Consider the following 17,444-nt stretch of genomic DNA (forward strand, 5'->3'; position numbering starts at 1 on the left):
TCTCTCCAACCCACATCATGGAGAGGTTTGGAGGTTTTGACCCTCCATATTTCCCTGAGAAAATTATCTAAACATGGCGGGGAAGTTCTTTTGTGCACTTCAAGGTGAAAAGTGAGATCCCAGAGAAATCTCTTGCACGGCATCACAACCTTCAAAGTCGATAAACTTTTTTTTTCTGTGCGTGAGTGTCACCTGGAGTGCTGCCTCCATCATGCTCTTGTCAGAAAGCAGGATGAGCCATGTATAACACACCTCTCTTGATTGGCAAGTAACTAAATAATCCAACTTGTCATCTCTTTGTAGCCATGTTAGTGTGCTTTATAGACTCCTTCAGGTTTTTTCTTTCTTTTAGTACAGTGTTTGCTGGTCAACGTTGTCAAATGGAAATGGGACTGTGGATCTCAAAGTTACATAGTAATCTAGTTAATATTTAACCAAAGCAAGCTGCACATCTCAGGAGAATGAAAGAACATTTCTCTTTACTCATAACTGAATTGAAGACATTGGGGGGCTGTTGCTTCCTGACACGTTGATTCAAGTCATTCTGTTTCTTGATCACATTCATCTTAACATTTGCAGACGTTGTCTTGATTCTACTTTGTAGAAAATACAGCTTTGACATACAGATGTTCCCAGAGTTTGTTCAAATCAGAAAGTTACTGTTAAGCTTCAGAGCGAAATGGGTTAGACTAGCCTGTGACTCACTTTTCTGTGATTGAGGCCTCTTTTGTCTGACACCATGTTGGATAGAGTCAACTTATGTGGAAACCAATCAAACTGTCAAGGAGTCCAATGTAATAGATGTTCACCAAGATGACATATGAACGGATATAGAGTCTTTGGGGTTTTTTTTTGTTTTTTTGCAAAAATTTGCCCAACATTTCTGATTGTCACATCAACAACATGCCCAAAAAGTTTTGCTTAAACAATGGTCCTGTTTGTGATGTGCCACACCAATCATTTCATTAGCAATTTTAGGTTCCCCATAGATTCATGAATTTATTTGCAACTTGGGCCAACTTTGAAAGGATACATCTGTATGGATCCAATTTCACACCTTATAAAAGAAGCAATGATAGAAATTCTCAAGCATTACTTAGACCTTAGACATGTAGGCATGAAATCCAAGGGACTACTTTGGTTTCTGTCCAACAGCTTATACTGTAGGGAAGGAAGGGACCCTAATAAATACTTGAGAAAACATGAAAGCTTGGCTCTGTGGGGTGGATTGGCACTGTGGCAAAAGGTTTCTGTGACAAAGCTATGGGAGCCGAGGTCTGTGTGACAGATGATTGCACTGTGGCTGGGGAGGCTGCCTGGGCAGAGGGAGAAGGCAGAAGCCAAGCTGCTGAGGATGCTTAAGGTGTGGAGGTGGGGATTTTAGTTTTAGAAGAATGAGAAATCCTTGAAAGAACTGACCGCCAAAATAATGACTCTGGTAATTTGTGGGACAAATAGGGTTGAAGGGCTGGAGAGGTGCCCAGTGGTTCCGAATGTTAGCTCCTCAGTTGTGAGAACCAGAGTGCAGATCCCACAACCACACAGCAAGGCAGCACACGAACACCTGTAATCCTCCTGTTAGTCCCACTGTGCAAGAATAAGACCTCTACCACAGTTTTGAGCCAAATTTGAAGCAAGCTTTAATTAAATGCTGGCCAGGTCCATTCTGGTGTTCCCAGAAAATGGCAACGAGTCACATTTTGCAGTCCTTCCTGCCTGTGTACCTCCCACCTACATCTGATCAAGTATATCCAGTGTGGTTGGGTCAAACAAACTTGTTTAGGGGAGCAAAAAACATGTGGCTTGTTATCTTATATAAACAGCTGCCTCCGGCACCTCAGGAAGTATCTGTCCTTGGGCAAGGGGCTGACAGGTTAAAGGCATGTTTGCTTCTTGGATCTCTCTCTTGTGCAGTCATTAAAATTTGCAACATAACTTGGGCTCCCACGCTAAGCATCAAGCGAGTTGGAGACAGGTAGATCAGAGAGGAGTTTGCTGACTTCAGCTTAGTTTAGGAGACGAAAGCCCTAGGTTCAAGAGATACTCTTCCTTGAAAGAAGAGACAGAGAGAGATGGAAAACTCCTAACAGTCTTCAAAGTCTTCTGGTCCCATGTATGCACACATGTGCACACACTTTCCCTCTCTTTCAGTGTCAAACACATGCACATGCAGACACACACACACACACACACGCACACGCACACACACACACGTCAGAATTAAAAAGAGCCGGGTTGAATCAAGGACTTACTTAAAGAGGCTAGTTGTCCTGATAGGAGAAAGATCATCACGATTCAGTCAAATTCCGTGAAAAAAAAGTAATTTACTTTAGTTAAGATGGCCGCAATAGAGATGGAGAGAATTGGACAATGTTTGGGGCTTATTTTGGAGATTGAGGCTCCAGAACTTTCTTTTGGGACAGATATAGGAAGTAAGAGGAAGAAAAATTAAAAGTTATGCCTCCTCAGCTTGGCTCTTGAGCAACTGTTTCATGATTGTGCAACTCAATGAGACCCAGAGACAAGCAGGTCCCAGGAAAGGGTGAATGGGGAGGGGTATGTTAAGAGCCTGTGGTTCTTCAGGCTTCAGAGAGACAGAGAGAGAAAGAGACAGAGACAGAGACAGAGACAGAGAGAGAACTATAGAAAACTGAAGTCAAGCATCCAGCAAAGAGATGATCAATCAGTGTCCAGAGATCACAGGGGACTTCTTCTGCTCCAGGATGCCTGCAGGAGTTAGAGCACCCATACTAATCAGAGACAGAAGTCAGAAGCCCTGGGTGTGGCCCACATTCCAGCACCCAGAGACTGAACGGAGAGAAGATTCTAGGAAGAGAGGGTGGGATGGAGCAGTCAATGAAGGAAGAGGAAACCCAACTCCACCCTGGTGAACCACCCTTGTGAAGTTCCCTTTTCCCGGGCCACACATGTGCAAGACGCCAGAGATGAGAAAGCCAGAGCTTGACTGCCAGAAGAATCTGCACATAACAACGTTAGTTCCCCTGTGAGCAAGCTGGAGCCAAGAGACATGGTCCCCTTCACACACCACCCAGCAGGAGCTGGGACAGAGGCCTGGGTGGTGTGTGCATTTGCTTCTTCTGTTTTATTGGATTAGGGAATATTTCTTTCTAAAGCCTTTATTCTTTTGACAGCCACATAACAGCCATGGGACAAACCCCACCACCACACGCACACCCCCTCTGTGACTTTCTCTTCCCTTTTTTTGGAAACTGGATTTTGGGACATCAGTTTGACATTCTCAATCTCAGTCATGACAACTTTGATGTGTATGAGAAATTGGGGTTTTTTCTGTTGCTGTTTTTTGTTTTGTTTCAGTTTTTATTGTTTTTTGTTTTGTTTTGTTTTGTTTTTGAGACAGGGTTTCTTTGTATTGTTTTGGAGGCTGTCCTGGAACTAGCTCTGTAGACCAGGCTGATCTGGAAGTCACAGAAATCCGCCTGCCTCTGCCTCCCAAGTGTTGGGATTAAAGGCGTGCGCCACTAACACCCGACTTAATAAGATTTTTTTAATGGTTGCTTCGTCTGCACTGCCTGGTGCCTGGTGCCCTGTGCGCCCAGAGGCAGAGAAGGGTGACAGATCCCTCAGGACTGGAATTGCAGGTGGCTGTGAACCTCCATGAGGGTGCTGGGAAATTGAACCTCAGTCCTCTGGAAGAGCAACTAGCTTGTAAGCACTAATTCATCTCTTCAGTGTCTAACTCATCATTTAAAACATTTTCAGACACTAAGTGTTTACCCAAGTGCTTTTTATATACTCCGGTATTATTTTTAAAAAATATCCAAATCACTGGTTAAATTCAGGAAAAGAGTCTCCCTACATCAATGAGAAGATTCTGGAAAGCCCCAAACCTGACAGATTCCTGTTGCTCAAAACAAATTTTCCTCTTCTGGTTTTTATGGAGTATTTATCATGACTCTTCCTGAGAGATTTCTCTCCCTCACACTTCAGTTACCCACACACACATGACTTCAAAGAGACACACACACATACATACACAGGGCTTCAAAGAGCCACACACACACACACACACACACACACACACACACATACACACACACAGGACTTCAAAGAGCACACCACACACACACACACACACACAGGACTTCAAAGAGCACACCACACACACACACACACACACACACACACACACACACAGGACTTCAAAGAGCACTTCCTCAACTTGAGCGTCAGGGCTGCCTCTACTCAGCCTCTGCTGCCTCTATGGGAGATACTTTGTTTGGCAAAGCTGAGGATAAGACCTAGTCTACTGAAAAAAAAACTTAATTATAATACACATGGAAAAGACTCTCCATTTGTATTTTTATAGATGAAGAAAATTCTAGAAAACTCTTCACACTGAGGTTGAAGATTGAAATGGATTCCCCCCCCACATCACTCATAGAGATGCTTTTTACAACACTGCTACTAAATCTTCTTACTACCTATGCCACAAGTGTAAAACTTGATGAATTTAAAGGATCAAAACACAGACAGTGGGGAGCCCATCTGCACTTTTGGATATAATGGGACTTCATAAATACCAGTCAGTGGACAGTTACATACATGAGTGACATTAAAATAAACAGTAAGTCGAACATCCTGCTGTCACATGCCTTAATCCCCACGTTTGAGAGGCTGAGGCAGAAGGACAGCCATAAGTAAAAGGGCAGTCTAGGCACATAGTGATTTCCAAGATGGAATAGTCTCCCTCTTGCTCCCCTGCCTCAGAAAAAGAAAGAAAGAGAGAGGAGGGAGGGAGGGAGGGAGGGAGGAGGGAGACAGAAAAAGATGAATTTGGGACATTAAAGACATTAGGTTCTGCTCCAAGACTAAGTACTACACTAATTATTCCCTTTGTATCCTCCAAATGAAAGAAGGGGTTTGCTGGGGGAGCACAGAGGGTTTGGCACCAGCTCTGTGTCCAGAGGCCGTGACCATTCCCCAAAGAGGCAATAGCTTGACGCTCTCATGATCTGTATCAAAGAAATGGTCCATATCCTTGTGTCTCTCATCCTGTCCGAGTTCTATACGTGGTACTTGACAGGGTTCTGTGTAGTGCTATGTTGTGTTATGGGCACACCCACATGGATGTGCACACACACGTGTGTATGAGTGTGTGTTGGGGAGTGTATAGAGGTCAACTGACACTTCCAGTCACTCTCTGTATTTCTTTCTGAGACAAGGTCTCATTCACCCAAGAACTTGCTGGTTCCAGGGAGCTCCAAGGATCTGCCTGTACCTGTTTCCTTGCCTGGCTTTGTATGCAGGTGCTGGGGATCTGAACCCAGGTTCTGGTACTCGATTGGCAATCAATTTACCAAACTACTTCTTCTCATCTGTTTATTTTTTTTTGTTAGATTGGTTTTTAAGACATTTCAAATAACCTAGACTGACCTCGGCTGCCCTTGAACTCCAGATCTTTCTGCGTCTGCTCCACGAGCGCTAGGATCATGGCTACATGCTGCTATGAGTGGCTTTGGATTATGTGGGGTTTCTCTTGTTGTTCTGGTTGTTGTTTGGTTTTGGTTTTGGTTTTTGGTTTTTGGAGACAGGGTTTCTCTGTATTGTTTTGGAGCCTGTCCTGGAAATCTCTCGGTAGGCCAGGCTGGTCTTGAACTCACAGAGATCCGCCTGCCTCTGCCTCCCGAGTGCTGGTTTTAAAGGCCACCAACATCCAGCTGGATTATGTGTTTTTAGAAGAGAAAAAAGTAAAATCTAGTTTTAGCCAGTACTGTCTCCATCACATACACTTGCTCCCAAGGACCCGATTTTTAGCTGGCGCAAATCACTGCCAATCTCAAATCTGACTCAGTCTGTCAGCAGTGTAAGGGTGTGAGTGGAGACACTGAGCTCTGACACTTGAGGTTTCATGTTTTCCTACGAAGAGAAGTGAGACATAACTCTGTGTGGAAGAGTGAGTACCACTCGCCAGTGAAAAGGAGACCGGCATACCCTGTGGTTTCACTTGTCCAAAGCTGACTCAGCTCTCCTCCCATGTAGCTCTCTTGACCAAACTTGTCACTTTTGCACTGAAAAAATAATTTGCTAGTTAGACTCAGGCCACCTGCAATGATTCCTATTTTTAAATACATGTTTCTTTACCATGCCATAAGTAAGATATTCTACAAAGGAAATCCAAACCTGACCAGAAAGATCTGAAAGGGATCAGGACTGGGGACCACATTCAGGAGAGTGGGGCAGGAAGTGTAAAGAAATCCAGCTAACAGCAGGGGAAGATCTGCTGCAGAGAGCAGGCTATCTTATGGGAGAGCATACCGCCAGCTCAACCCAGAGGAGGAAGGTTCGGTATGGCCAGGCAAGCCATGTCAAGGGTGGCTGCCAGCAGATAACAAGGGCCCAGCTTCACACAAGGAGTGCAGCTCAGCAGTTTACATACGAGAGGATCTAGAAAGAAAGGCCACAGCATCACAGCACAGCATCACAGCACAGCATCACAGCATCACAACACAGTATCACAGCACAGCATCACAGCACAGCATCACAGCACAGCATCACAACACAGCATCACAGCACAGCATCACAGCACAGCATCACAGCACAGCATCACAACACAGCATCACAGCACAGCATCACAGCACAGCATCACAGCACAGCATCACAGCACAGCATCACAGCATCACAGCACAGCATCACAGCACAGCATCACAGCATCACAGCACAGCATCACAACACAGCACAGCATCACAGCACAGCACAGCATCACAGCACAGCATCACAGCACAGCATCACAGCACAGCACAGCATCACAGCACAGCATCACAGCACAGCATCACAGCACAGCATCACAGCACAGCATCACAGCACAGCACAGCATCACAGCACAGCATCACAGCACAGCACAGCATCACAGCACAGCATCACAGCATCACAGCACAGCATCACAGCATCACAACACAGCATCACAGCACAGCATCACAGCACAGCATCACAGCACAGCATCACAGCACACCATCACAGCACAGCATCACAGCACAGCACAGCATCACAGCACAGCATCACAGCATCACAGCACAGCATCACAGCATCACAACACAGCATCACAGCACAGCATCACAGCACAGCATCACAGCACACCATCACAGCACAGCATCACAGCACAGCATCACAGCACAGCATCACAGCACAGCATCACAACACAGCATCACAGCACAGCATCACAGCATCACAGCACAGCACAGCATCACAGCATCACAGCACAGCATCACAGCATCACAGCACAGCACAGCATCACAGCATCACAGCACAGCATCACAGCACAGCACAGCACAGCATCACAGCACAGCATCACAGCATCACAGCACAGCATCACAGCATCACAACACAGCATCACAGCACAGCATCACAGCACAGCATCACAGCATCACAACACAGCATCACAGCACAGCATCACAGCACAGCATCACAGCACAGCATCACAGCATCACAACACAGCATCACAGCACAGCATCACAGCATCACAACACAGCATCACAGCATCACAGCACAGCACAGCATCACAGCACAGCATCACAGCACAGCATCACAGCATCACAGCATCACAGCACAGCATCACAGCACAGCATCACAGCACAGCATCACAGCACAGCATCACAGCACAGCATCACAGCACAGCATCACAGCACAGCATCACAGCACAGCATCACAGCACAGCATCACAGCACAGCATCACAGCACAGCATCACAACACAGCACAGCATCACAGCACAGCATCACAGCATCACAGCACAGCATCACAGCACAGCATCACAGCATCACAACACAGCATCACAGCATCACAACACAGCATCACAGCACAGCATCACAACACAGCATCACAACACAGCACAGCATCACAGCATCACAGCACAGCATCACAGCACAGCATCACAGCATCACAACACAGCATCACAGCACAGCATCACAGCATCACAACACAGCACAGCATCACAGCATCACAGCACAGCATCACAGCACAGCATCACAGCACAGCATCACAGCACAGCATCACAGCACAGCATCACAACACAGCATCCACAACACAGCATCACAACACAGCATCACAACTCGGCATCCATAATACAGTGGCATTAGTAGAGAAGAAGAAATTCAGAAGTGGAAGATGGGTGCAGAAAACTTAACAGAACAGAGAGGACCAAGTCGGCCGAATCTGTGACTCAGTTACTAGAAAGGAACAGAAAGAGGCCCAGAATCCTCGATGCAGGACCCTTGGCTAATGGGTTAATTTATTGATCAAGATAAAAAGTCTGTGATAAAACTTTCATCTCTAATATGTTATTAGGCATCTGGTTCCCTTCCATCATCCATTTCCCCCCAAAAATCATGCTATCTTTTTAGTTCTATCTCTATTTATTTTCACTAAAGATTGAAGGATCCGATCTTCTGACCCAAGAGGAGAATCTGAAGAAAGGAAGATAGGTTGAGGCTAACTCCCAACTTCATCTCACTAGGAGGGACAGCCCCTCCTCATCTTTTCTTTCTTCTTCATCTTTTTTTTTTCTTCTGTGTTTCACCGAAGAAGTTATGTGTTGTCAGGACAATGCTAACTCCAGGGTGGATGACACAGAAACTATTAATAGACTCTGGTTATGAAGCTGAAGTAGAAAAGAGAAGTGTCCAAAAGGAGAAGTCGGAAATACAGAACAGAGCATTCTGCCCATGGATGTGGATGGCAGGCTTGTGGACGGGCATATTACCCAAAGGCAATATAAAACCCAGATTCCTATCCACTGACCTGTGAGTCCTCAGGGCGCCCACCCATTTGCTACTAAATGAAGATTTTATATCTATAAAATTTCATTTCTTAAAAACATTTGCTCTTCCCTCAGAACCAGCCCCTCCGAAGTCACTCTTTGCAGTGAACAAAACACAGACGTCGGTGACCCTGCTGTGGGTGGAGGAGGGTGTTGCTGATTTCTTCGAAGTCCTCTGTCAACAGCTCGGCTCTAGTCATGACGCCAAACTCCAGGTACTGATTGCCTTGACTTTCCTTCTGAGTTACTTTTTTTTTCCAGACAGGGTTTCTCTGTGCAACAGTCCTGAGTGTCTTGGAACTCGCTCTGTAGACCAGGCTGGCCTTGAACTCACAGAGATCCGCCAGTCTCTGCCTCTCTGGTGTGGTATTAAAGGCGTGCGCCACCACTACCCAGCTTGAATTACTTTTGATTAAGGCTAACAAAGCAAACTAAAAATTTTGTTTCATGGAACTACAAGAAGTGAAAACTGTCTGCTTGCTCATTTGGATTTTATAGGTAGAAGTTAACAGTATTTGTGGGATATACTCATGAAGACCTTGACACAGTATACTTAGGAACCAGTTGCCTGGTTTTTCAAAGATATTCTAGAGCATGCAAATAGCAGAATCAACACTTGCCTTCAATTTTTTTCTTTTAGTTATTCGCAAATCTTTGTACTAATTCTTAAATTTACTTTAAACTTAAAAGACACTATAAAAAAAAGACATCATTTCAGGCACTGTTCAAGTGCAGAAATGAGTGCAATGTAACTTCCCCAGCTAAGAGTCATATTACTGAAATAATTCAAAAGACAAAACTCTGAGGCATGGTTATTGTTAAAGGTTTGGAGTCGTACACAGAAGAAATGATAAAGTAGCTTATGTTGTTCTCCAGGTCATGGTGAAGGGCAGGAAAAGTGGGCGCTCAGCTCTGACAGTAACTAAGTCACAAAAGTAAAGAAAACAGAGTGAGAGAGAGAGAGAGAGAGAGAGAGAGAGAGAGAGAGAGAGAGAGAGAGAGAGAGAGAGAGAGAGAGAGAGACTTTACAGACAGAGGAGGGAGGAAAGGGAGTTCTTACACTGCAGGGGGGAGAGTAATTCTTCCAGCATGAATAATTGTTGCTCTTTCAATAAGTGAAGACCTTGTGTCTGGGAGGGAAGGATGATGGGAAGGCTGGGAGAGCTAGTCTTTTCAGACTGATTGCTGAGATAATACGCTCTGATTTCCCTGCCCCTTTGATAGGCGCATCTAGAAATGTCTCTCTTTTGATCTGTGCTGAGAGGCTGAGTCCTGTCGTGGCTGTAAGCACCCTTTTGGAAAATAACTGTCCTGCCTTGGATGGATTGTTCTCCTCTATATACAGTGACGTCTTCCATTAGAAACACAATGGTTGGTCAGCTACCTGCTGCCATTCAGTCCTGTCAGCAGAAGTCTTTCTTTGCTTGCTGTAATCCCTTCTGTACCAGGCGGTGGCTGGGGTGGGAAATCAGTGCCATTGGCTGCCATCTTGTTAGCCAGCCGGATGTGTTTCGGGACCTCCTTTCGAAAAAGAGTGTCGTGCTGGTTCATTGTTTATATTGTGTAGTGTGTGTCCGCTCTGGCCGTGGATCCACCAAATGAGCAATTTCTTCTTGTTAAAATAAGGTGATTTTGCTTCTGAGCACCGTCTATCACCATGCTTTGGGTGGGTGTGATAAAAACAAAGAATGCCGACAGTTTGGGTTCTTACTACAAATAAAAAAAATAAAGAGCAACACCCCTAAGCAAACACATAGGAAACTAAGAACAAAGGATCCTTCAATGTAGGAAAAATTGATAACCTCCTTCATGATAAGAACTGCAGAATAAAACTGCTAGACACGATGATCCTGGGAAAAGCCTACGACAAATATCCCACATTAGAAACAATTCAGGGCTACAGGCCTCACCACGCAGCAGTAGTGAGCAGGTAAACTGGTCTGTCAGGGATGGATTTTCAACCATTTTCAGTATTAGAAAGGTATGGTTTATGACTGAGTATCAAGTGCTGGAAATGTATTATTGCATATATGTATATACTTTCCCATGCAATGCATGTGTGGATGTGTGTGTGGGGGAGGGTCCATGCCACACATGAGCATCCATATATAGTGTTTAGTTTTTCCTAAAGCTGTGATAAAATACCCCAACAAAAGCAACTTGCAGGAGGAGTCTCTTCCAGCCCATAGTTTTGGGGTACAGTAGTTCACAGTGGGGAAATTCTGGCAGGAGAAGCTGGAGGCAGATGGACGTGTTGTGTCAGCAATCCAGAAGCAAAGAACCATGATGTCTTTGTTCAGATAGCTTCTTCCTCTAAATGCAGTCCAGCATCCAGGCTCAGAGAATGGTGCTACTCTCCCTAGGGTGAGTCTTCTCACTTCAATTAGCCTGATCACAACAACCTCCCCGGACATGCCCAGAGACTGACCTAATGTAAACAATCCCTCATCTCACACATGATTCCTAGTTCTGTCAAGATGATGATTAATATTAGCCATTACACATACATAAATACACTAGGTGACTACACATATACATATGTTCCTATGTTTGCAAGATGCTGTTTACTTAGCATTGCTTTCAAAAGCACACACACAAAAATCAACAGACCACTTGAACCTTCACCAATAGGAGGTTGGTGAGGTCAAGTATGAACTTTTGTGGACTTGTGTGCACTCCTTAAAAAAGCAATAAAACAGGAGTTGCTCTCCAACTTTGTCTTTGGGGTTAAGAATACCTGTTGCTCTGGCAGAGAACTGAGCTTTGGGTCCCAGAACCTACATTATTGCTCACAACTGTCAGCAACTCCAGTTCCGCGTGGTATGGTACCCTCTTCAGGACTGAATGCGTGTGGCACCCATAAATACAGGAAGACAAACATTCATACACATAGTTTTTAAATCTTTTAACAAAAACCATAAACCAGCTTAATACAAACTTACAGTAAGAATGCGAAAGATAGTGATAATTCAAGGAAAAGTAACCAGAGTAGTGTGTAAACCGTGCCATCATCATTCATGACTGTCAACATGGCCGCTATATTCATACCTCAATCAAATACGTGAAGGAGGAAAACGCCCAGTAACATCAGCTGCTTCCACAGAACGGAGTGGCGTGGAAGGGAATTGAGTAAGAAGGAAAGATTTTTCACTATTAACCTTTTCCATCTTTTAATTGCTTTTACTCTACACACAACCTCCTTGGTATGAAAAATAGTTTTAAAAACAAAACAAATGAGTACCACACGAAAATGAGTTTCATTTTCTTCACCTCCAGGAACCGATAGCTGTTTCCTCCCACGTTGTGACCATCTCCAGCCTCCTTCCGGCCACTGCCTACAACTGCAGCGTCACCAGCTTCAGCCACAACAGCCCCAGTGTCCCTACATTCATAGCTGTCTCCACAATGGGTAATCATGCAGAGCAAGGCAATCCGGTCCTGGAGTTCCTACGTTTTCTTCAATGTTTCCTTTTAAATATACACAGTCTGCCTTTTGATAAAGCCAGCCTTCTAGTGAAAACATCCCAAGCTATGGGTGCAGAGAGCCCTTGACTCTAATTCCAAAGGTCATATGACTTAGAAAAAGATGTATATATTCTTGAAATCTTTTTAAAACTTGTAAATACAGAATAACAGTATATGAGTTTTAGATTTTGGTTATTTGAGTTCTATTTTTATGTTAATGAGTATGATTGCTTTGCCTGAATGGATGTCTGTGCACCATGTACATGCCTGGTTCCCCCAGAGGTCAGAAGAGGGTGTCAGATCCCTCGGAAGTGGAGACAGAGATGGTTGTGAACCAACATGTGGGTGCTGGGAACCAAACCCATGTTCTCTGAAAAAGCAGCCAGTACTTTTAACTGCGAAGCCATTTTTCTAGCTCTACTTTAGGTTATTTCTAAAATTAGAAGTAAAAACACAGAAAGCCCTAGTGCATGCTGTAAAAAGGCTAGCAGGATCACCACGGCCCCCATCCTTGGAATCCATAAGAGTGGTATGCACACTCCTGCCCAGCTCACTCTCATCTGTACTGGTCCTTGGCTGGCCCTGGCCAAAGAGTAGTTACAATTCCTGCTTAAAGTCAAAGTAAGATGGCTGCTACTTCAGCTGTGCTAATGGGAAATAGTGATTAATGCAAGGTCTGGGGTAATGCCGGCCTCCTTGTTCTTTTCCTGCATTGTCCTCGGTAGGAGCTATGGGCCATCTGCGAAGACCCTATAAAGGTAGCCATGCGTAAGAGCACACTGTCCCTTAAACAGGTTGCTTTTGTGTCTATCATTTGGCTGCCAAGTGCAGGGATGAATGGTGTGGGCTGTTGCTTTGTTTTGTTCTTGAGTCTTTGCAACTAACTTTTAGTTTGTTGGAAGAAGAGATGAAGGCAGACATGGGCAGTATCTTCATGGTATTTCGTCTTACATCTCACAACACTTTTTCTCCTGGGCTTTTGTCTGAGTTTTTTGTTTGTGTGGGTGTTTGTTTGTTTTGCACTGTTTTTGTTTTTAAAGAGCAAAGTAGATACATGCTCTCACTATGTAGTCCTGACTGGGCTGGAAGTCACAGGAATCCTCCTGCCTCATTAATTAAAGTCAAACAGCACCATGTCTGGCTTCTGTGACACTTTAAGAAATATACTTTAATGTCTATTAATTCTTGTTCTTGCCCTGGGAACCTAGAGCAATAGGTAAATTATTTTTTTTTCAGTTTTCTTACATGAGAAAACATAAACTTGGGGAAATAAATGAAATGGCTTCCCAAATGGTGTTGGCTAGCTTGCTGTTCTTTCTTCTGCTCAGTCACAAACCCAAGCAGAGGTAGCAAGGAGCAAGTACTCAAGGCACTAAGGGTTGGTTCTGTTGGACTTTTGAGACAGCTATTGTGTAGCTCAGGCTAGCCTCAAACTCACCACACAGTTCAAACTGCCCCCAGACCTCTAACCCTCCTACCTCAGCCTCTTAAGTCCTGGGATATAGTATCTGCCACCATGTCCATCATTTCTGTTGTTTCCTGACCTGTACAGGAGGACACGGATCTCCCCTGGCTTACCACAAAGACGTTTATAAAGACATGGAACCTGTTTCCTTGCCTCTGGTGTCCTGTTCATACCGGATGAGCAGACCATTCATCAGAGAAAGCCCATGAGAACAACCCAACTCTTAAGGATGTTCAGACTTATTAATAGATTTAATCTCTGCGTCTGTGCAGATGGGAAACCTCTGAGCATATGGCTAGAGATTGTCAGAATGCCTGATTCTGGTAACGTGTAAAATGCTGCCACAGATGGCAGCACACTAATGCCTTGCTCCCATGCTTTATTAACTGAGAGAAAACCGCACAGCTGTACTTCCTGACTCTCAGGTCATGGGCATAAAATAAGAACCTGCCACCTTTGAAATATTAAGCAATGGTAATGACTTTTAATTTCAAATAGTTGCAAGTCATGGCATTGATGCTTTTCACACTGGCAGCTTTTCTTGCTAAGAGCATCCTGCATGCTGGAGGCCTAGGAAACAGACTCAGTTCTCCATATACCTAAGGACCAGTCCCCAGAGCTCTACTAGAAGACAAGGCGATGGTTGCCTTGGACAAACATGGTTGTTGCTATTATCATCTTCATTATAAACTCAACATTCCTAAGGATAGATGAAAGTCCATGAATGGCTCTCTCAGTCTCCATGTCCTGCAACCTATAGCAACCCACGGTTTCTCTCTTTAGTTACAGAAATGAACCCTAATGTGGTGGTGATCTCCGTGCTGGCCATTCTCAGCACCCTTTTAATTGGACTGCTCTTAGTGACCCTCGTCATTCTCAGAAAGAAGCATCTACAGATGGCTAGGTAAGAAACGTGCAGTTGTTCATATCTCTCTCTCTCTCTCTTTCTCTGTGTGTGTGTGAGTGAGTGTGTGTATGTTATAGTGTGTGTGTGAGCGTGTATATGTATGTGTGTATCAGTGTGTGTGTGTGTGTGTGTGTGTGTGTGTGTGTGTGTGTGTGATGTAGATGGAAGCCAGGGCCTTGCGCATTCTAGACAAGCACTCTACCACTAGGATAAACATTAAGTCCTTTTCTTTAGACACATTCTATCACTTCTTTGAAGACATTACTGTTCATTTGATAACAACTACATTTGAGAAATTTAGTTCAAATATGTAGTTGTACACTAACAACACCTGAATTACAAATCAATATCTTCTTATGTTTGCCTTTCTCATCATGATTTAAGCAATGACTTGTATGGCATATTAAAAATAAATCAGGGATTGTAGTATTTGCCTTTAATCTCACTCATCTGGAGGCAGAGACAGGCTGATCTCTGTGAATTTGAGGTCAGTCTTGTCTACATAATGAGTTCCAGGCCAATACGGAATACATAGTAAGACTGTTCACAGAAAGAAAGAAAGAAAGAAAGAAAGAGAGAGAGAGAGAGAGAGAGAGAGAAAGAAAGAAAGGAAAAGACAGGAGGGAGTGGAGAAAGGAATGAATGAGGAAGGAAGGATAGAAGGAGGGAAGGAAACAAGCACCCAGTTCAAAAGGAGTTTACAACCCAGTTAGCAAGATGCACAGGGAAATATCTTTTTAAATAAACTGACTCAAGCTATTTACAAGAATAAAAATAGATGACAGTGGTCACTTGTGAATATGGTCTCTAGCTTATGAAGATTGGTATCACAATAACTCTTAGGATAATGGGAGCAGGGGTGGCTAGTACATAGTAGGGCTACAGGGGAAAACTATAGCATTACACTCCTCAAGTAAGGTCTAGACTTACAAATTGTGTGAGCTTGTGCAGGTCACCAAAACTTAGGAAATTTTCATGGATACCTGCTTTGTAGCAACTGCACTGAGTGCTGAGTATCTGATGGAGTTTGCCTTGCAATGGGGGAGACAGATGATGCACACTGAAGACAAAACTAGAGCTTCACAGTGTAGTCATAGAGGTCATAAGGAAAAGGAATGGAGATGAGCCATGACGGAATATGGAGAGAAACCGGAAAGACTGGTGAAGATCAACCATATAAAACAAGGTCTTGGGGGGCATGGCGAGGACGGCCATTCATCATCTGTGGAAAGAGTGTCCAGTGCAGAGTGCCAAGTGAAAAAACCCGAAGTCATGGCCAAAGTATTCAAAGACCAGCTGAGACACCACTACAGTTAAAGCCGAGGAGGGCGGGGAGGGTGATGCCGAATCATTGGAGGCTGTACAAGCCATTGCAGGACCCTCGGCTCTCACTCAGGGTGAGAAGAGCAGTCACGCCGAGTCTAGAGCAGACTAATGAGAGCTGATGAGTCTCGATGCATTCATTTTGATTTTATGTAGAAAACAGGCTAGAGTGATGAAGAGGGGGACAGGTGAGCTGGAGGAGGTGTTGTCACAGTCTAGGACAGGGGTTCTCAACATGTGGGCCATGGCCCTTTTGGGGATCGAATGACCTTTACACTGGAGTTGCATATTAGCTTCATGTACATATGATATTTACATTGTGATTCATAACAGCAGCAAAGTTACAGTTATGAAATAGCACTGAAGTAATTTTATGATTGGGGGTTACTACAACATGAGGAACTGTGTTAAAGGGTCACAGCATTAGGAAGGCTGAGAACCACTGCTGTAGGAAAGAGACATGGTGATGTCTAGTCCTGAGTGTTAGCAAGGAAGGGGAGAGACGACCAGATTCGGGATATTCCATGAAAACAGAGATCATGGAGTTGGCTAAGAAACTGAACACACAAGGGGAATGCGTGGAGGACAGCTACAAGAGTCTGGCCCTAACAACAGAAAGGATGGTGCTGCCACCAGCGACAGAGAAATGCAAGTGTGCACATGTCTGTCAGAGAACATCAAGATTCCGCTTTGGGGAGGGAGGAGCTTGAGATAACTGTAGACACGGGTGTGGAGGAGGCAGCCCACTCTGAGATCCGGCTGTCTAGAGTGCAATGTTGGCTGAAGAGAGAGATGTAAGAGTAATTACATATAATTGCTGCTAAAGCGATAGATTTGGAAAAATCAGAGGGTGGCCATATTCAAGAGAGGAGGGCACCGGCTGAAGCTGTGGGACAGCTGGATGGTAACCTTTCGAGGAAGAGGGGCTGGAGAGGCGATGTGGTGGGGAAGGGTGCTTGACGCACGCGCCGGTGGGCCTGAGTCCAAAGCCACATGAAAGCCGGGTGTGGATGAGCTTCGATAACCCACAATGTGGGGAGCAGAGAGAGGAGGACTCCGGGGCCTTTCTGGTAGCTAGCCTCACTCCAGGTTTAGTGAGAAAGTATTTCTCAAGGGAGTGAGGCAGAGGGTGACAGAATGGGACTCTCTAAGTTCTCTTCTGGCCTAAAAACACATGTGCACAGGTACCTGTGCCCTGTATGCACACATGCATCTCACTCGCACAAACACACACGCACACATACATACAGAGAGAGAAACCACAGAGAGGCAGGAAGACAGACAGACAGACAGACTTTTCCAAAAAAGAAGATGACAGAGACTGGTGAGTGGAGGGAAAGGAAAACTCAAGATTGGTGTCCCAGAAGCCACCAAACTTCATATCCTGGGAAGGGGTGGGGTGACTGTAACCTGCATATACTACACAACACAGCAGTGGCATGGTGTAATACCCAATTCCGAGGAAGCAGGCAATAAACATCCATGCACACAA

General features: G+C 44.7%; 1 protein-coding gene across 2 annotated transcripts in view; it reads left to right on the plus strand.

Annotated features, from left to right (window-relative positions):
• Positions 1-17,444, plus strand: part of Ptpro (protein tyrosine phosphatase receptor type O) — a 199,138-nt gene that overhangs the window by 142,515 nt on the left and 39,179 nt on the right. For both annotated transcript variants that reach the window (XM_013115524.3, XM_005072983.4), the window contains exons 13-15: positions 8,868-9,007; positions 12,069-12,201; positions 14,506-14,626. In XM_013115524.3, coding sequence (XP_012970978.1) covers positions 8,868-9,007; positions 12,069-12,201; positions 14,506-14,626 — 394 coding nt within the window. The remainder of the gene's footprint in view (positions 1-8,867; positions 9,008-12,068; positions 12,202-14,505; positions 14,627-17,444) is intronic.

This window comes from Mesocricetus auratus, unplaced genomic scaffold (genome assembly GCF_017639785.1).
Source record: "Mesocricetus auratus isolate SY011 unplaced genomic scaffold, BCM_Maur_2.0 Super-Scaffold_100001, whole genome shotgun sequence".
Lineage (NCBI taxonomy): Eukaryota > Metazoa > Chordata > Mammalia > Rodentia > Cricetidae > Mesocricetus > Mesocricetus auratus.